Source organism: Acartia tonsa, chromosome 10 (assembly GCF_053477335.1).
Source record: "Acartia tonsa isolate MP-2025a chromosome 10, ASM5347733v1, whole genome shotgun sequence".
Taxonomy (NCBI): Eukaryota; Metazoa; Arthropoda; class Copepoda; order Calanoida; family Acartiidae; genus Acartia; species Acartia tonsa.
The window spans coordinates 47,026,807-47,048,812 of record NC_137269.1 but is presented as its reverse complement, the minus strand read 5'-3'; the positions used below and the strand labels follow the sequence as shown (position 1 = coordinate 47,048,812).

Here is a 22,006-nt window from a genome sequence, read left to right as displayed (position 1 = left end):
AATGAAAACAAACTTTCTACAATTAATCGATTAGTTTTCTGAATTACATTTACTGTTAACTGTCACTTATAAAGAAAATTGACATTTAAAAAAATATACACTTAAACTTTTGATAAAATGCTAGAAAGTATAACAGAGCTTACTGGAGATGCCACTCTTAACCTCAACAACAGTCAAACAGTAGATGATGTTACAAACAATGACATAGATAGTGATTTAGAAAGTGACATTGTACAAGAATACTTAGAACTTATAAGAGAATATAATCTAACTAATAAGAGTGAAAATAGAACTAATAGTGATCATAATGAGAATACTGAAGAGCATAATGAAGACTCTCAGACTGTCAACAAAGAAAGAAGTAACTTAAATCTTAAAACAATTGGAAATACAAGTTATGATGAGATAAAAAATAACATTGATGCTACTGAAAAAGATGCTTCTGAAAAAGATGCAAATCAAAATGTTGACACCACACTAAAGAATGAATCTAATAATATAACAGTGGTTAAAAATAAAAATAATGCTCTAAATGTTACAATGGAATATATGAATGATACTAATGTTACTTCTAGTAAAGAAACTAACCATAATTCATTAAAAGGAGATCACGAAAATGATAATGTTATAAATGAAAATCACAAGAATAACAGCAAGTCAAATGGAGTGGTGAAAAATGATCTTAAAATTGATACTACTGAAAATATCAACAATGAATATAACAAGGCAAAACGCATCTAAATGAAGAAGTTTAAACATGTATAGTACATTTTTACACAGAGCAATAGAATTAGTGCAGTATAAATTATTAAATCTTTTCCTGGGAGGATTAAGAAAATATACATGTTATCGTATTTTTCAATAATCCATAAGACTCTTATGAGAAGATATTGGCCCATTCTTTTCAATTTTTTTCATATGTTATTTGAAAATTGAAACAACTTTAAATAATTTTTGGGTGGTTTCGTGCATGGCTTTGCAGCTGCTCGTAAGCAGCGTTTAAGCCTCAGTGAAATTGTCATTTTATAACTTAAAGATTCAGTTGGATGCCGAAAGCTAATCCTAAACAGACAATCCATCTTTTCAGATTTTCCTTTTTTTGCTCTCAAGCAGGTTTAAATTTGAGGATTAGGCACAGTTGAGGCGCGGCTGCCAAGTCCTGGTTTTGATAAATTAAATATTTCTGATTCTAAAATGTGCGTTGTGAAGGTTGACAGTGAATCTGATGAAGAGGGTGGAGAAGATAACTTTGATTCAGATGATGAAGATCCTGAGACAGCATCAGATCTTGTGGAAGGAGACATTGCCGTTCCTGATGTAAGTATTTAAGAAGTAATAAAGCTCAGAGAGAGATGGGACAATGGGCTGTTTATTACACCATTCCCCAAAGTTTTATAAAAGGATTTTCTTAACAAATAATAGAGTAATAGAATGTCTGTCTGTCTGTGTGTACCACAAGGATCTCGCCAGCCGCTAAACCGATCGGGTTCTCCTTAACAGGGTAGCTTCTCATAGTTCCCGGGAAGATTTATCACTATTTTGTGGGAGGGTACCACCACTCTCCCAAGAGAAATCGCCCCTAGAAAAAAAATCCCCCCCCAAAAAAATTTTTTCTAAAATTTTTTTACCTAAAATAAAAATGGGGGGGATGGGGAATCCCCCCCCCCCCAACAAAAAAAATTTCCCCCAACCCAAATTTTTTTTTACGTTTTCTTTTAAAATCTAAAATAATAGATTGGGTTATCAAATTCGACTCTCCCCTCCTCAAGTACCCCTAGAGGCCTCTAGGGGCGTAGACGCTAGTATTCTTTAAAGTAGCAAGCTTTTTTATATGTAAGTCTTAGTATGGTTTTAGGCTATTTTTCTAGTCCCAAGATGCTAGGTGCGCAGCTGCTAGTATGAAAGCAATGCTACTAACAAATTTCTTTAAACATGTAGAAATCTTTAATATATTTTTTTTAGGGGAATGCGCGTCTTTCCATAAATTTTGATGTATCCCCAGCAAAGAAATGGAAGAATAATACAATACCTTACCTCATTTCAGAACAACATAGTAAGTGACTTTTTAGTAGCGCTAAGTACTTTACAAGATTTGAGTTTAGTCGGTTTGTATGTAATTCTTTATTGAGTAATAGTCTATTATTTTTGCTGGAAAAATTTGAGGTTATTTGTAGCCTAAGTGTTTTTATCCTTATTGCCCCTTCCCTTTTTGAGGGCCTTTATTTTAACTAAAAATATAACTTCCGAAAAAATGCATATTTTATTCTTATTTTACTGTTGATTTGGGCAGGGTCTTAAAAGAGTACAAGCAGGGTTGGAACTTCCCGAGTAGACTATAAATTAGAAATAAAAATATACCATAGAATTAGAGTCAATTTTTTCTAATTTTAGGCCCAACAGAAATTCTGGTCATACAAAGTGCCATAAATACCATCTCCTTTCTCAGCTGTGTCAAATTTAAGGTAAACTATTTTTTCTCTCAATATAAATCATTTAAAAGTTTGTGCTCAATAAGATCTATTTAACGGCATTCTTTGTTGCAATTGGAAAAAGGCACATAAATGAAAATCTAAAAAAAAATTTCTATTATTTATATAAATAATCTGATTTCTACACTCTCTGCAATTTAAACCTGAATATCAATCTAAAACTTTGACGTTTAATCCTTGTTTTTTTTAAAATTAAAATTAAATCTTAAAATTGATGAAATTACTTCTAATTTGCCAGCTTTAGAACCTCGAACGCCAAGGTACAATATTTTGCAGCCTACCTATATTGAAACTACATTGTAAAAATCTTTTAAGTCAATCTTAAAGAATCAAAGAAAAGGCGTTACATACATACAGATAGGCAGAATAAATAAACGAAATCAATTCAGAAAAAACACGAAACCTATTCGTGTTTTACAGCTGTCGTTGGAGGGCAAAACTTGACGACCATTCCCTCTGCCCCCAACTATTATTTTGGATTTATTTCGCTTGTTGATTATACCTTATTAATGGAGTAAGGCAAAGCTTCATAGAACAAAATAGAATTGACATTTTTCTGTTGTTTAGGCCTGGGATGGAAAAGAGAAAGATTACCTGTTCTTTCATCCTGATGACAAACGGAAGGGGTAAGTTATAATATTTAGATTTAGTTGCACAGTATTATAATCTACATACAATCATATGTTTGGACACAAGGATCTAAAGTGGTATGAAAGGCAGATAAATTAATGTACATCCCTAAAGATAATTTACAAAAATACCCCTTCTGTAGATTACATTCAGTATTTGAAACGGTTGGACACTCAACTAAATGAATCATCCAATCAATATTCAATAAAAGTACCTAAGGTTGTTAAGCCAACGAAGAAGAATACTTTATGTTAAAACTTTAGGAACTAGTTTAATAAAGAGCCCAATGTCCCAACCCTCCCTGGTTTGAACGTCTTCCAAAACTACAAAGTGGCCATGGATTTCTGTCTGTTCTTCTGTAAAGCAAGATTATTTGGTTTTTCTTTCTGTTTCTTTTTATGCTTTTTTTGGTTACCTTATATTTTCAAATCGCTTCACTTCTTTTTGACATGTTGTTGTTGTTGTAGCCATGATTCTCTGAAGTTAGGACTCAGATGCACACGGAGACTGGAAGTGAGAATCCTTTGGCCAATCTTAGATTGGTAAGCTTCGCGCACAGCTGATTGTATTCTATGTTACATTACAAGCTGACCCGCAATTCTCGTGGAAGCTACTCAATTATTACATCACCCTGGCCTAGAGTTTTGGCAGGTGTTCCATATTAAGCCACCCTAATTAATGGCACTCTCATACGAGGAGCATGGATGAGGGAAAGCATGGTTAGAGCTGCTTGATTTGTAGAATCCTAACTTCCTACAAATCTCCCCCCTTACAACCCTAGGGCATCTTAGGGAAGGTTGCGTGATCATAATCTGACAAATTGCGACAGCATTTGTCAACCAAGTGCAAAGTCTATGTGGGGACTTGAACTCGGTTTCTCCCAACCACAGCGTAGTGCGCTAACCACTACACTATGGGACACATAATTGTCCTTGTCGAAATTTGAAAGCAAAGGAAAAGAATATTTTAAAAGTAGCATAAAAAATTCTTTAAAAGAGGTTTAAAATTTTTTTCTCAACCAATTTAAGTGTAAGGCTTCTAATTAAAGCAAATAGTAAGATTGTTTTTAAGATAGTAAATATGTAAATAAGGAAGGCAGAAAAAATACTATGCATGTATTGTATATAATATCAGGTGCGTGCACAAGATTTATCCAGGGGCCTTTTTTTTACCCATTGCCTTTTTTATTTATACAATTAAAGGGATGTAGGAGGGGAAGTATGAATTGAATATTATAGAAATACTATAGATTAAATGAGTGTTGGGGAAGCAGCAAATAGTTCCTTATGAACAATGACGTCATACAATACAAATGACCAATAATAGGCCAACATATATTTTACCATTGGTGAATATAAATGTATATTGGCCTATCATTGGTCATTTGAATTTTATGGCGTTATTTTTTATTTGGTTCTATTTGCTGCTTCGTGTTTAGTCTAGTCAAGAAACTCTTACTTTTTTTTACACACCCCCTGCACGTCCCCGAAAAATAAATGTACATAAATTAATGCACTAAATAATGCAAATACTTTTTGGCAAAGAATTTGAACAATTTCAGCTTGTCCGTTATACCTTCGTTAACGTTTGCTTTAACGTTATCAACTAGGTGTTTTCTTATCTATAGGTTAAAATATTTTGATAGAAAAGCTTTATTTATTTTACTTTCAAGCTTTGTTTAATGAGGCTTTTAATTTTTTTAATTTGTTTTTAGATGTTGGTCTTATATTGGAAGAAAAGGAGGCAAACAACAGGTATCTATCTATCTATCAATCTATCAATCTATCAATCTATCAATCTATCAATCTATCAATCTATCAATCTATCAATCTATCAATCTATCAACCTATCAATCTATCTATCTATCTATCTATCTATCTATCTATCTATCTATCTATCTATCTATCTATCTATGTATCTATCTATCTATCTATCTATTTATCTATCTATCTATCTATCTATCTATCTATCTATCTATCTATCTATCTATCTATCTATCTATCTATCTATCTATCTATCTATCTATCTATCTATCTATCTATCTATCTATCTATCTATCTATCTATCTATCTATCTATCTATCTATCTATCTATCTATCTATCTATCTATCTATCTATCTATCTATCTATCTATCTATCTATCTATCTATCTATCTATCTATCTATCTATCTATCTATCTATCTATCTATCTATCTATCTATCTATCTGTCTATCTATCTATCATATTGTATAACTGCAATGCAATTATAAATGATATATGGGGTCTATTGTGTGTGAGTGTGTCCTTAGTCTTAATATTTATGTAATAACTTATAAAAAAAACAACACAAACATGCATATGAAGATATATAAAAAGGCAAAAAGTTATAATTGATTGATTTGGAATCTTTAGAATGGAAAACATTTCAGAAAAAAATATTCTTAACCTATTACCTAAGCTCAGGGATCTAAAGGGATAAGACAATGGCCGATAAATTGATGTACATCCCCAATAATGATACATAAAGTTACCCCTTCTGTAGATAAAAATTTGTTGTTGAAACGTTTGAACACTCAACTTAATGAAACAACCACCAAAATTCACTAAAGTCCCCTAAGCTTTAAAGCCAACGAATAAGAAAAAGATTTTTATAAAACTTTGGGGACTAGTGTAATAAACAGGCCATTTCTTTATCACCTAAAGCCGTGAAAGCCATGCATCAAGTAGTATTACTACATATAAATAAATAACATGTATACAGTTATGAACTTGATTCCAAAATTATTGTAGTTTATTTTGTATTTATATTTTGTATCATTTTAGAGTTTGTGTCTGTCGCAGGGTTGGCAGACAAAAAACCCACCCCAAAACCCACCCGGGTTTTTTGCCCTTTAACCCACCTTAAAAAACCCATGGGGGTTTTATTAAAAAAAGTAAAATTGTTTCAAAAATAAGTTTATTTTTCGTTGTTTATATAAAAAAAGTTTTTCATTGACCCCTGTATTTAAAAAAGGAATAGACTGCTGCTATAACTACTTGTGCCTGATTTTGCCATTTTGCCAAGGAAGAGATATTCCAGCAAGAAAACAATTTTAGGATCTTTAGATTTTTGCATTTTTTTTGTTTTTCCTGTATATAGCAGCCAACTTTTCATCTTTCTTATGTCCTAGCCTGTTTCTAAATATTAAAAGAATGGACCTAATTGGTTTCATGGCACAGTGGCTTTCTTTGTACTTTTATAGTAACTATTGCCATTTTGCCAAGGAAGAGATATTCCAGCAAGAAAACAATTTTAGGATCTTTAGATTTTTGCATTTTTTCTGTTTTTCCTGTATATAGCAGCCAACTTTTCATCTTTCTTATGTCCTAGCCTGTTTCTAAATATTAAAAGAATGGACCTAATTGGTTTCATGGCACAGTGGCTTTCTTTGTACTTTTATAGTAACTATTAATAGGTTATTTTAGGTTAGGTTAGTTAAGGGGTAATGATTGCCCCGCAGGGGTAGAAATAAGAGAAAAGCTACTGTGAAAATACTATGAAACTCGCTGCGCCATAGAAAGAATCGTCTATTATATATTATATATAATATATTATTCAAGCTTTTACAGTATAAAAACTATAAAAACCCAAAATACCCCAAAAACCCCAAGAAACCCCTAAAACCCGGGTAAAACCCCTATTTTCCACGTCCCCGGGGTATTTTTAAAAAAACCCCGGGTTTTGCACAGCCCTGGTCTGTCGGAATGTTCAAGAAATTCTCTTTTTTATCATTTTATTCCTTCCTTATTTTCTCTTATTTTTTTCTGCAAGTGGATATTTTTTCTTTTTAGGGGGAGTGGGTGTATCTCAACCCTCAAGAAAATAGCTTAACCCACACTTGTAGCTATATTCCCTGAAGAGTATAGACCAATCAATTCAGCGGTTACTACGATCTTTAGATTCAGACGAATGTACAAATGCTGAGTTTTTGGCTTGGTTTAGGTTAATTTGGAAACCGTATACATTAAACCTCTTAATTTCAAGCAACGATAAAAAAATTAGCTGTTTTTTCTACATTCTCTTAATTTAGTTTCAACCTCCGAACTGTGTGTATGTACTATTTTTGTTTTATATAACTGTGTGTATAAAAACATGCATTAAACCAAATAAACATAAAACTGCAGTTGTCGTCCTATTTATTAAAATAACAAGGATTGGTGACAACATTTATAACAGTGAAGCATTGAAACGGTAGGACAAACGAACAATATCACTTGTAATCGGAACATAAATTTAGTTAATTTGTTGCAAAATTGTACAAATATTATACAAAATAATGTTAAAGACATACTTACATTTAGAACTTTATTGTAGAGATGCTTACTAATAACATTGTACTTTGTTATCATAGGAATAATTTTAATCATAAAAATCATAATATGCTAAATTTATCATCAACATGTTTTAAACAGACGTACTGACTTTTTTGTAACGATTAGAGAGTTGCTCAGCTTTTTAAATCATCCATAACTATCATCACAAATCATTATGATAAGTTTGAAATCGAACAATTTTAACATGCTTAAATAAACAGAAAGAGCTAAAGATAAGTTTTGTTAACTATGTATATATTAGGGTGGGTTCATATCGGAATTAGACAAAGCGGGGATATGCAACAGATAAAATTAACCTTAAAAATATTTACGACCGAAAAAGAATTTTAAAAAATTGAGTTTTAGAACACGACCACTTAAAAATATAATTCATTACTTATTAGTATGTAAAGACGACATTAAATTTTTTTTTGAATCAGAACTGTGGCTTCATGGTGCTCCCTGGAAAGGTCTTGAGGAGCTGAATCAGGAAATTTTGGCCTCAGAAAAAAAATGTCCAAAATCGACCCACCCTAGTATATATAGCTTATCAGTTATACCTTTTGTATTTTTGCAAAAGGCATTTTCTAATATTAGAAGGAGGTAGTTTTCAACCCTATAAAAATCATTTACATATTGATTACAAACCTTCCCTGAAAACTAATATCTTATCAGAATTCTTTAAACCAGATAGCAGACAGAGATACTCAAACATCTAACAATTTTATGCCCATTTCACAAATAACTTGTTAAGGTCGACCAATTTTTTTCTTTAGGTCAACCTAAACAAGTACAACCAACAAATACCTTTATAAATTGGTCAACCTAAAAGACTGTATAGGTTGACCAAAAATTTCCAGAGGTCGACCTATATCTTTTATGAACTAATAAATGTTGACGGTAAAGAAGGTTTTTATTAGTCGTATGAGTCATTTGGTGGTTATAGGCTAGTTTTGAACTAAACTTACCTGCCCAAATTTTAAAGTTCTAAGAGACTAATGTCAAAGCCGCTAGTAATATATATATAATACAATGACAATAAAAATGAAGAATTGTATTGCTTTTGGGGATAAAAAGTACAGACCAATATCAAGTCTCAGAGTACAAATTATTGCCAAACTTATATAACAATACTTTTCAAATAAATTCTTTGCCACGTACCAGGACAATTTTTGTCTGTGTGTCTGTTGTAGCTAAGTTTCAAGAAAATTACATAATAATACATTAATGAAAAAGATGTAATATATCTAGATGATCAATCTGTCCCCATTTTTCATCAAAAGCTAACTTAATTCTTATAGATTCAACAATTAATAACTAACTAATTATATGTTTTGTCATACGCTTCTCATTATAGGATGAAAATTTGTTTAAAAGCGAAGCTTTTCTATAATTAGAGTTTTTCCGTCCGTACGTCCGTCACAGACGGATAGCTTTTTTCGTTAATTTAGGCATGTTAGAATTGTTCTATTGATTTCAAACTTCGCATGGTGATTCCTTTAGTAGTTAGGTACGATTGTGAAAGCGTAGCAACTCAAATCATTACCAAATGTCCGTACGTTTATTTTAAACATGGTGATTTTTTTACTTTTTTAACAACAAATTTTTATGTAATCTAATCATCCGATTGATCTGATTTTTAGTATGATGATTCCTGGGACAACAAAGTATAATGTAATAAGCAACTCTATAATCAAGTTCTAAAATGTAAGTATGCCCATAAACATTATCCTGTATCAAGCAGAATTTCCACAAATTTTACTTACGATTTTGCTTCGACTCTTATATTCTTATTCAGTTCTGACACTATACAAGTGTTAATGTCCGTTTGTCCTACCGTTTCAGTGCTTCGCTTTTATGGATGTTGTCATCCTTGTTACATTAAAATTTCTGAATTTGAAATTATTTTTTGTAGCTAGAATACTCAGGTTTATTTGTGCTTTTTTTGAAGGGCTTAACGATCACAAAACCCTCTCATTGTTTTAAAATTAATTGAAAAGAGGAAATTTTTTTTCTTATGTCTAACTCTTGTTAGGGGCCCAAAACCTGCAGGGCTACATTGTGCCCAATATAACCAATATAAGTGTTAAGGTCCGTTTGTCCTACCGTTTCAGTGCTTCGCTTTTATGGATGTTGCCATCCTTGTTTTAAAACAAACTGATTGCCCAAAAAAAAGTTTTATCCTAAGATATGCGACAATTTATCCACGTTCCAAGATCTGTAAAATGTTTCAACCAATGAAATGTCCTTAATAAACCTTTAGTATTCTCCTATTGGCTGATTTAGACATTATTTCTCTAGAGTATCTCTATTCAATAGACTTAGAAATATCTTTTCTTTTTAACAATTGGAAGAGAAACAACTTATTAATACAATACTAAGAAAATTATCCTTTACAATCTTCTGAAAAGATTCCAAGAAAAATAATTTAACTCTCCTTTCATTAAACATTCATTGTCATAAAAGTTTTCCTTTGATAAAAACTGGAATTAAAATAAAAGTTTATTATGGTACAACATTCCACTACAAAAATTTTTTAGATGCAGACCTGCTCTAAAATTTATTTTGTATGTCTATAAAACCAACGTGTGTAAAATTATCCCAGTCAAAATAATTGTTTTTTACCCCGTAGGAATGGATTTATTATTACTTGGATCTTACACCAGATTATCTTGTATTCTAATAAAGTGAAACTTGTAGCTTGCTAGAATAACGATCACTCTAATCCACCCCCTTTACCCCATCCACTCCCTACTACTTGATGAATAAGCTTTCCAACAAACGATGTCCTTGTTAGGAACCCAATGAAAATTTTTCCCATGTCATAATATCCACGTAAACCCAATATCAATTTTCTCAGGTATCATTGGAGCAGCCAAATGACCACTCCTGTTCCTGTTTCTGTTCTCCTGGCAGGTAAAACCGGTTTTTTCTTTATACAACTCGTTGCATTAAGACAAATGACAAGAGACTTACTAGACAAAGGACTTACTAGACGAAAGACCTAAAGGACAATAAAACTTACTAGACAATATACCCAAATACATAAGACCTACTGGACAAAAGACTGGACAAAAAAACCACTGAACAAAAGAATTACTGGACAAAAGACTTACTAGACAAAAGACCCAAAGGCAAAAGACCCAAAGACATTGACTTAATTGTTAAAATACCTAATGGAGAAAAGACCAACTGTACAAAAGACCAACTCTACAAAAGCCTCATTTGACAAAAGACATAACTTACAAAACACCTAATGGACAAAAGACCTAATAGATAAAAGACCGAAAGGTTAAAAGACCTAATGGATAAAAGACCTATTGGACAAAAGACCTAATGGACAGCAGACCAACTGTGCAAAAAAGACATAATTGACAAAAGACCTAATGGACAAAAGAATAACTAGTTACTAGACAAAAGGCCTTATATGTGACATAAAGCCTAATGGACAGCGGATCTAATGGACTAAGGACTTAATAAACTTAAGATCAGCTGGACAAAAGACCTAATTTAGAAAAGACACAATGTACAACGAACCTAATGTTTTTGTACAAAAACCCAAGGATGTTGTAACATTAAATGCCCTTTAAAGGTCAAAGTTACATGATTATTAGAGAAAATGTATAGATTAGAACCTAAATCATTCTACCAGTAGAGCCTGAAATGTGCTTTAAATTGTAGAAATCTTGAATCCTCTATCCTCTGTTTAAGTCTTTAAAAGCAAGACCGACAGAGTTGAACCAAGAAAATTATATACTACATGCTCATTGTCACTGAAAATTCATAAAATAGCAATTAAGAAAATCACATTTCTCTCATAGCGTTACGAACCGACGGACAGACAGACAAAATAAGTAAATTAAAGAGTAGCTTCGCTTCTAAAGAGATCACTGATAATATTTATATTTCATTTAAGAGCCATGCACGAGATAATGCACACTTTAGGATTCTACCATGAACATTCCAGGTAAAGGTTTAGTTAATTTTTAGTTCCACCCACAGCCTCCAGAAGGCATTACTTAATTAAGTGAAGGACGGTCAGAGACAAGGGGTAAAGCAAATGAAAATAGGTGTAAATAAATGTTATATCTTAGGAAAATTTTATTTTACCATCCCCTCGTGAACGTTTTTCTTGGGTGCCGTATACCTTTTATTAAACCTTACTTAAAAGTAATAGGATGTCTCTGTGTAGCGAAGGAATTCACTGACAACTGAACCGATATTAGTACAATAAAGTTTCTCCCGGGAAGGCTGATATCTTTTGGGAGAGGGCATTTCACGTCTCCCAAGAGAAATTGCCCTAAAAATATTGAAAGCTTTTCTTTTAAATACTAAATTTGAAAAAAGAGGGTCAACCTCCCTCCCCATTTCCTCAAGAGCCACTAAAGGCTTCTAGGGGCGTAACCGCTAGAGCATTATTTTAGAGATTGCCACGCAAAGCTCGCTGATTTCAAATTTAATCAACCTTACCTAGGAAAAGTATTTTGTATGTAAACAGCGTATATAGTTTCCACGTTCCTATAACATTTTCTTTATATTATATTTCTTACAAGAACCAAAATTAATAAAGTATTTTTGGTACACTTCTTTTGCAATTGTAAATCAGTTGCACTTATCTTATGTAGGGTTAAAAAACAAATCTTATTATTTTGTGTTCACTTTCCCTTTTTAATAATAATTATTTGATTTGATAGGGCTGATCGAGACAGCTATATCAAGATTATTAAGAAAAATGTTAGAAATGGTAAGTTTTAGGCAGGACTCGGCAGCCGCGCCTCAGCCGCGAATATTAAACCTGCTTGTGTGCAATAGAAAATACCGAAGATATGGATTGTCTGTTTATGAATTATTGGACATCCAGCTGAATTTTATTGTTATAATATTAAAAGAAATTTACTTATGTTGCCTAAGAAGGATCCAACGCAAACATAATGTGCAAAGTTTTTTTAGTACAATGTGTTATGTGGATTATTTAATAATATCATCATTATGACGCGCAGCTGCCGTGCTCTGGTATTAATTGTCATTTTAAAATATATTCATTTATATTTGTGCGTTATGATCATATGACTTCTAGTTCATTTTTCGTAATAAGAAAGCAACAAGATGTTTGTTTGTCTGTCTGTCTGTACTAAGGATTTTGATAACTTCTTAACCTTAGGGAAGGTTTATAACTATTTTGGGGAGGATACCACCACCGTCCCAAGAGAAATCGCCCATAGAAAACAAATTAAGAGGGGTCTAGGGGTGTAGCCGCCAATGAATGATAGAGTAGCATTGAGATATTGATATGGTATTGTTTGAAAAGATAGTTTGCCCAATAATAGAAAATAAATGATGAAAAAATAAATTGTTCTAAGAACTGAGTGAGGTTATTACAAAATTTTGAAAGAGGTATATATCAGGGATATCTAAAGGGATAAGACAATGGCCGATAAATTGATGTACATCCCAAGTGATGATACGCAAAATTACACCTTCTGTAGATTAAAATTATTAACTGAAACCTTTGAACACTCAGCTTAAATAATTAATTAATCAAAATTCAGCAAAGTCACCAAAGTTGTTAAGCCAACAAATAAGAAAACGTTATTATAAAACTTTGGGGACTAATGTAATAAAGAGCCCATTGTCCCCTCTTTCTCTGAATTTTAATACTCTCAGGTGTCACTATAGTTTTTAAGAATTGAAAGGCATATATCATTTGAACATTTAAAGTCAATAATTAATTTTTAAACTTAAGTTTATATACCAATTAAATATTGGAACAAAATATATTAAGCTCATTACTTTTCTTCTGGCTTTAGCACATCCAGCAAATTTTATTCAGAGTGGATGGCAAAATGTTTTCTTCGTTTTTCCTCATGTCATAAATACATCCAACACTGGCAAAAATGCACCCAATACTTTTAAACATATGTCAAAAATAGAACAATAGAACATATCTATAGTCTGTATAGATGTATATACAAACAACTACCTCCCTTCCTTTTTTAAAGATCTCTTTTGTCTATTTCTAAATTATTTTCTGCTACTTGGCTGTGTTTATATAAGCGACAGCTTTGGTGGATTTTCAATTACCCAATAGAAAGGTTGCACAAGGCGGTTGCGATGGGGAGATTTAACCCTTTGTTCCTCTAGTGTTTTACTCTAATGACTATGGCATTCACAAATCCATACTTTATATGTCATAAATAGTAAATACATCAACTTTATTTACTAAGTATATTTGCGATTACTTTTATTTAATGAAATCTTCCAATTTTTAACATTTACAAAACGGCCTGCTATATTGCATCAAGATCCATGACAGATCTATATAGGAAATAAACGTCTATAAATGAGCTCGAGTCTTCCAATGGTAAAGTGCTTAAAACTCATAGTGCTCCAATAATCCTCATTAAACTCTCATTGACCAAAGCAATAAGACCTTTATTCTATTTGTTTATGGAATGAATTAAGTTTTTCACTTCATGTTGATATTTGAATTACATTGAAGTATTTAATACTTTTTTCATAAATAAAAAATTTAAGTTCATAATAGAGTAAATCTAAGAAAACTGTATTTTAAAAGAATTCGATTGTGGCGACACTTCCTTTGTGTTAAAATATTTAAACTAAAATTTTAATCATATTAACCCTTTGGTGATGGTAATGTGAAAAAAATATAATTGAAAAAATCTTTTTAAAATCATTTAAATTAATAAATATTTACTTCTTTCTTTTAGATAGTAATGGCTGGGGAGGAAAATTGATTTATTGAGAAATAGATAAAAAGATATGTACTTATAGAAAACTAGCCAATAGCGATATAGTTATATTGAGCCAACTCTAGTTTTATTAAATTTGAATTATTTGTATTTTCAGGGAAGCTGTCTAATTTTGTGACGAAAAGTGGAGACGATACAACTAGAAATTTTGAATATGATTACAACTCAATTATGCATTACGGACCTTACTTTTTCAGGTAAATCATTTCTTTTATCAATTTTTCAGTTGGCAATTAAGAAAAATGATTCCTGATTCATATTAATTAAGTGACAGACCTTAACATTAGGACATTATTAAGGTAAAGCCAACAAGCAAAATAAATCTAAAATGATACAATAAAGGGCGTTAATATTACAAGTGTTGCCCTCTAACGACAGCTAAAAATCATGTATAGGTTTCGTGATTTGTTTTTTAATTAATTTCGTTATAAGCTGGGACCTAAGCAATAGGGCACATCCTAACTATTTCTGATAACAAACCATTGATTCTAAGACTTTGATTTGAAGTCATTACCGTAGTATATAAATATCCATATGATAAAGAAGCATTAGGTTTATTTTAACGTCTTTAGTTATGACGCAACCGTTATTTTCTCTGCTCGAACTTTAATTAATCTTACTCTCGTTTTTAAAATAAGTCTTTTTGTCCACCTTGGCTATTTCAAATTAATGGGGAAAGAAATAGTTGTAGATTAATTAAACCTTGATTCTCTCTAAGTTTTTGCAAGATATTGAGTTTTTTTTAGACTGAGCATACGACAAACTATAAAAAGTTATAGAGATGTTTCTTTAACAAATTTTAGATTTCGAACCTTAAGCATCAAGGAACAAAAAGTCCGTTTGTAAAATAAATTTTAAAAGTAACATGGAGTAAGGGATACCAATCTCCAGAGAACATAATTTGCGTTATGAATACCTAAACTACTTTTAAAATTATGAGATAAAAATGTGTTAATTTTGATCAGATAAAGATTAAAATTATTTTCTTTTGAAAATATGTTCCCGTTAAATTCTTCATATTTATAAAATACTTTCCATCGAATTGTAAATTTCCAAAGAAATATTTTCTAGAACCATTTTTCAAATTTTTCTTTACAAAATATTTAATATTGATTTATTTCAAAGTTGTTATAACAACAGTCTAGATTTATTTATGCAGCTCTTAATGATCTCAAAAATGGCTGGATATATGCAATTTTTATATTGTTTAGGGTTAGGAAAAAAGTTTGGTGATTTTTAAATTTCTTTTTGGTTTATTTTGGCTAAATCAGCCAATAGCAGCGGATGGGCGGCTATCGGTCAGTTCTCAGAATTTTGAGTTGGTCATATTTACAGAATATCAACGATAAGCTCTATTTCTAATGGATATAGTTGCGACCCATGCCTGCAAGTGGTTAGGTTTTGCCTTGTTTGGGTTTTACAATAAGAATAAATTTTTCCAGTATGGCTTTGAAACCAATGAATATCCGCTGTATTAGAACCGGTTCTCAGCCATACTGAAATATTATGTAAAGCATCGTATTACAGACAATTTTGTACGAATATAAAAATAAATATTATAAAACCAAAGCCAGATTTTTCTTTTTATTTTTATATCCGCGAAAAGCTGTCTATAATACGGTGCTATAAATAACTAATGTAAACTTTTGTAAAAAGTACAATAATAGTTATTTCTCGCATCGTAATATAAACAGCTTTCCGCGGATATAGAATGTACATTTTTATATTCGTAGAAAGCTGGATATAATACGATGCTAGACATAGTTTTTTCGTATGGATGAGAACCGGTTCCTATCCACCGGATTCGAATGAATACGAGAAATAGTGATTACGAATGTCAAATTTGAATTTAAAATTGGATAGGTATGTGCGTTTTAACCCAACTAAACTAATAAATTGAAGAAGACAGCCTTCCCTATAAGGCTCACAACCCCTGACAAATCCCTATGCACGGTTGGGGTTATATAGTTAGAACCAGCTTATAGTGCATAAAAATGCCGTCATACTGGCATTGGTCAATTGAAATCATATTAACCTATCATTGGTCATTTGTATTGTAATACGTCATTTTTTTCATGTAAATTGCTTCATATTTACATATTTTATTTGCAAGTCTATCCTTTACAAAAATACTGCAGAACTTTTGCAGAACAACTTTTGCTTGTCAAATACTTTGTAAAAGTTTGGTTCCAATTATTTGGCCAATTCTTCCCAATAATCGGATTACAGAATCGTCACTCCAATTTAGAGCGGCAGTGTGCACTTGGATTTTACGGTAAAATATCTTTAAGATATATTTGAAACAAGATTTAGGAATGCATAGATTTAAATATTGACCAATAAAACACTGAAATGCTAATTCCAATTATAAAAAAAAGAATGACAACATCCATAAAAGCGAAACTCTGAAACTGTAGGACAAACAAATATTAACACTTGTAGAGTGTCAGAACTGAAAAAGCAGTATATAAATGTATATTAAAAAATTGGTAAATAGTTGCAAAACTGCTCAAATACAGGACATTATTTAAGAACAAACTTACTTTTTTAGGACTTGATTCGCTTTTTTTCCTGTTGGATAAATTTTGTATTTACCTTGTTTTAATCCTTACAATTTACCATTTTTTAGTAAGAACAAAAGAGCCAAAATAGCAACAATTGTGCCGAAACATGACGGAGTTAAAATAGGTAAGAATTATATTTTTATTTGCAAATAAAAACGTTTTTTTTCCGTAAAATCAAATTATTTTTAGACTGTGTAAAAATTACAACTTTTTGGATGTTTGAATCTATTTGAGTGTGAAACAAGGATGACAACATCCATAAAAGCGAAGCACTGAAACGGTAAGACAAACGGACATTAACACTTGTATAGTATCTGAACTGAATAATCAGAATTTAAAAGTATAAGAGCCGAAGCAAAATTGTAAGTAAAGAAGTTGTATCAACTTTTTTGCTTTTTATTTAAGATAGCTAGACGGTTCTTTCAGTAAGTAGTAGATGTAAAATTTTTCATAGAATTCAGATATGCAATCGGTTTTTTTGTAGACCTCTTATTTTTTAAGTAATTTATGTTTTTTAAAAAAATAATTAAGTCGGTTTTAAGGTACTAAAACGCAACAAAATAAAAGAAGAAAATGGCCAGTATAAACAAAAATAGTAAGATCTTTAATTTGACACCTTACTTTTAAAATTCTGTTGAGTAATTATTGAAAAAATCTATTTTTTTTAACCTCGGTTTAATAAAAACTTTAGACCTAAATATTTTCTCAAACAGACATAAAAAACATGGGTTCATATATATCTTTAGAATCAGAAAAATATTACGAATCTATTCTAAGCAAAATTGAAAAAGTTTTATAAAACTATAATAATAAAAAATAAGTTTTTTTTAAGAATCATAATTTTCGGCTTTTAAGGGTTAACTTGAACCAAACCTGAACAAAACCTAAACAAAAGACAATGCAATGTAGCAGATATTTTTTAAACACAAGAAACAATAATGTATTTTTAACTGCATTGTTTTGAAGTTTATAAACAGACTGATGCATATTTGTTCATAATTTTTCATTCTTTACATGTTCTTTAATATCACTATATTTATTGTAGTATCTATTGTATATATTGTATGAACGTTCTCCTTTTTTTCTGGCAATTCTATAGGTTAATTTTATAGGTTAAGCTTCCTGATTCGTCAATTTTTGCGATTTGTGATTGGCTAGTTTAGTAGTTACAATTCTTAAAATAAACTTTTTATTTTTTCTATTTTTTATTACAATTTTTTAAAACTTTTTCAATTTTGCTTAGAATGGATTCATATTATTTTTCTCATTCTAATGGTATATATGAACCCATATTTTTTATGTCTGTATGAGAAAATATTTAGGTTTAATGTTTTGATTAAACTGAGGTTAAAAAAATAGATTTTTTCAACAATTACTCAACAGAATTTTAAAAGTAAGGTGTCAAATTAAAGATCTTACTATTTTTGTTCATACTGGCTATTTTCTTCTTTTATTTTGTTGCGTTTTAGTACCTTAAAACCGACTTAATTATTTTTTTAAAAAACTTAAATTACTTAAAAAATAAGAGGTCTACAAAAAAACCGATTGCATATCTGAATTCTATGAAAAATTTTACATCTACTACTTACTGAAAGGACCGGCTAGCTATCTTAAATAAAAAGCAAAAAAGTTGATACAACTTCTTTGTTGAAAAACTGCTTGAAGCAGGATAATGTTTATGGACATACTTACATTTTTGAACTTGATTATAGAGTTGCTTCGCTTATAATATTGTTCTTTGTTGTCCCAGGAATCAATATACCAAAAAATCAGATCAAACCGATAATTAGAACACTTGAAAATTTGTTGTTAAAAAAGTAGAAAAATCAACATGTTTAAAATGGAGGTACGGACATTCTGGTAATGATTATAGAGTTGCTACGCTTTCTAAATCGTACTCAACTACTACAGGAATCATCATGCAAAGTTTGAAATCGATAGGACAATTTTTGCCTAAATTAACGAATAAAAGCTATCTATCTCGGACGGACGGACGGACGTACGGACGGACGGACCGACCCTAATTATAGAAAAGGGGATAGCAGGCCTTCTCAATTTAAAACGTAAACACGCCACTGTGAATCCAAAGGATGTAAATAAAAATGTACATAGTCATAGAAATCATAGGTCTAAACTGTCTTAAACCTATACAAATAATATATACTTTAATAAATGGCCATACTTTCATTTTTATTACAATTGCTGCGCCATATAAAGACATAAATGATCTTGTTTACTAAATATATGTTTCAGGACAAAGAGATATGCTAAGTAAAACAGATTGTATGAAGGTAACATTAAAAACAAAATTTCTACAATTTTTCTAAATCAAAGACGACATTTTAAACGACAGAGTTTCCAAGTCAATTACAAAATTATAAGAATAGAAATTTGAATATGAAACCTTATTTAGTGTTAGATAAACAAACTGGCAATATAGGAGCTAATATGTCTGGAATGCTTTCATTTATTCAACTTTTTTTATTATAGCAGTCAATATTATCAAACATTGATTGATTGATTGTTCAATAGAAGTAATGTTTTTACTACCCATGGTTTTGACATTATCAATATTTTTAACAGTAGTTGCAAAATTTCAACATTTTTATACAGACCAGAAAGTATAAGTGATTCCCATGAAGAATGGGTTTGAAATGCTCTGAGAAATTTAGTGTTTTTATCAGGGCTCGGCAGCTGCAACTCATATTTAACCTCGTTTGGATACTTAATTTAAAAAAAAGAGGGATTGCCATATTTTGGTCAGGTTTAATCTTCAAGCTGATTTTTTAATTTGTAAAAGTTAGCTTACAGGTGGAAACACGCGGCTGCCGAGCTCTCACGTGGTCTCCAGCTCCGAGAGAAATCTTGGAATAAAAAAGGAAAAAATCATTTTTTAATGTTTTACAACGTCAACATTGAAAAAAATCCTCTAATAAGAACTAGTTCATGCCAGGGAGTAAGGGAGGGGACAATGGATCAAATATTCAATTTTTAGGAGTCTCAGACTTTGGGTACTGGCTTAAAGGGAATGTGCACGAATACAGCAGATTCTGACTGACTTTGGGTACTGGCGCATCAATGCCCCGCTAACTAGCTGAGCTAGTTTTGAATATGCAGACAGAAAAATTTGTTATTAATGGCTGGTTTTAACAAATATTTTTTCCCAAGAAAATGTCATTTCATGTATAGAAACTCTACTGTGATATTTATGTATTAAATAATCTAACAACCGCTAGAATTTAGATTCAGTTATAAATATATGAGAAGGGTTGAGGTAGTTCTAAACAAGATTTTTCTAGTGATTAATTACAGAATGTTTATTACATTGTGATGTGTTGATAATTTTCAAGTAAATGATTTTTTTCTTAGAACTAATTTTGTTCTAAATTAGGTTACCATGATCCCTTTACAATTTTGGTAAAATTTTCTTGATAAATCTGGTTTTCATTGCTTTTCAGCTAACCCTCTTAAATTGAATTAATTGCCCATTGTCCCCTCCCTTACTCCCTGAGTTCATGCTAATTTTTCAAAATATTAAAAAAAAACATTTATTGTTGTTTATCTAGGTGAACGCGTTGTATAACTGTTTATCAGAAGTTGATATGGAGAAAAATAGAAGAATTCAAATTATTTGTGCCATGATGGGTATATAAACAATATATATCTAGTCTTTATGTTATACAATTATTTATCGCATCGTATTATAAACAGCTTTTCTCGGATATAAAAAAGAACATTTATAAGATTGAAATCAGTTTTTTTTATGCTCCGAGATGCCGAAGACACGGGCTAAAAAAACATTTTTATATATTTGTAGAAAACTGGATATAATACGTTGCTATACATTTTTCAGTATGGCTGGGAACTGGTTCTAATTCGCCGGATATTAATCGGTTTCCAAGCGATACTGGAAAATTATTTTTACTATTTATTCTAATAAAATGTTTAATACAGGGGAATGCAAACCTGAAGAAGGACGTCTAAGCTTTTTTTATTTGGGGGCGGGAAAAGACACTTTTAACCCCTCCCTCTCCCCGTGGACATCCTTAAACCTAAAAATTTTAATTTTTCATTGGTTGAACCTGTTAAACCTTGTTTTAAAGGCCTTTTTAAAATAACCTTTCTTGTTAAGAATCTAAAAAAGTACAATATTTTTTTTTTCAATTTTACTGAACTATATCAATTTCTCTAAGCTTATTTGACAAATTGAAATAAGGCAATTATTGGAATTTCAAATTAACTTTTCAAGAATCTCTAAAGTCAGGAATACAGGAATAACTAATGGCAAAATAATTTAATATTTCTGACAAATAAACTGAATACTAATAACACATTGAGGAAAATGTACTTCTTGAATTTAAGGAATTATTCATTTGTTATCAATTTACCTAAACTAGAATCTCTGCTGAAACTAAGAATCTAAATCTAAAAACGTTTATTCTTGTTCAAATATTATAATGTGTATTTTTTTGTATATAAATACTGTATTTTTAAAAGCGAAGCTTTTCTATAATTATGGTCGGTCCATCCGTCCTAAAAATGTATATTGTCCTTAAACAGTATCATGTATTTAGGCTTTTTTGCAACAAATTTACTTACAATTTTGATTTGACTGCATTAATATTCTGCTTATTCAGTTCTAACACTCTGCAATATTTAATGTTCGGTTGTCCCTCCTTTTCAGAGTTTCGCTTTTATAGATGCTGTAGTCCTTGTTATAACTAATAAGCTTAACTAAAATCAAATAATTAGCAGTGCAGCTAGTATAGTATGTAATGTTTTGAAAATAAAATTAAAGTTATTTAGCACAATTTAGATTAATAATCTTGTTCTTTGATTTTTTTTTAAAAATAAATGTTTAATTTAACCAATTTAAATTAATATCTAACTAAACAGTAGTAAAACGTTTTGAAATAAGTTTTAAGTTAAAAAATATTTGTATTTTCTTTTCTTTAGAAAAATCAATATTCAACTATTGATTGTACAAAATATAACATAATTATAATAATAACTTCAGGCAGCTAAATATTTTAAATATAATTATATATTTATATTATTTTCATCTGTTAATAAACTTTCTCAAATGTTTTGTTTAATGGTTGTCTAACCTAATTTACTTCTTTTTATATTTCTTGGTCTACCGTTGCAATTTCAGCCGCGCGAATGCAGATTCGGCTTAGTGTGCCTTAGGGCAAAAGTGGCAGAGGCTATGTAAGTCT

At 30.7% G+C, this 22,006-nt stretch overlaps 1 protein-coding gene across 1 annotated transcript; it reads left to right on the top strand.

Moving 5' to 3' along the window:
• The first annotated feature begins 117 nt into the window (after positions 1-117).
• LOC145330837 (uncharacterized) lies at positions 118-20,730 on the top strand. Its single transcript, XM_080175501.1, has 13 exons — positions 118-726; positions 1,210-1,317; positions 1,963-2,053; positions 2,392-2,462; positions 3,057-3,115; positions 4,834-4,873; positions 10,314-10,369; positions 11,370-11,420; positions 12,148-12,197; positions 14,321-14,420; positions 16,853-16,911; positions 19,041-19,078; positions 20,354-20,730. The coding sequence occupies exons 1-13, from the start codon at positions 118-120 to the stop codon at positions 20,438-20,440; spliced, it is 1,419 nt and encodes a 472-aa protein (XP_080031627.1). The 3' UTR covers positions 20,441-20,730.
• The last annotated feature ends 1,276 nt before the right edge of the window (positions 20,731-22,006 follow it).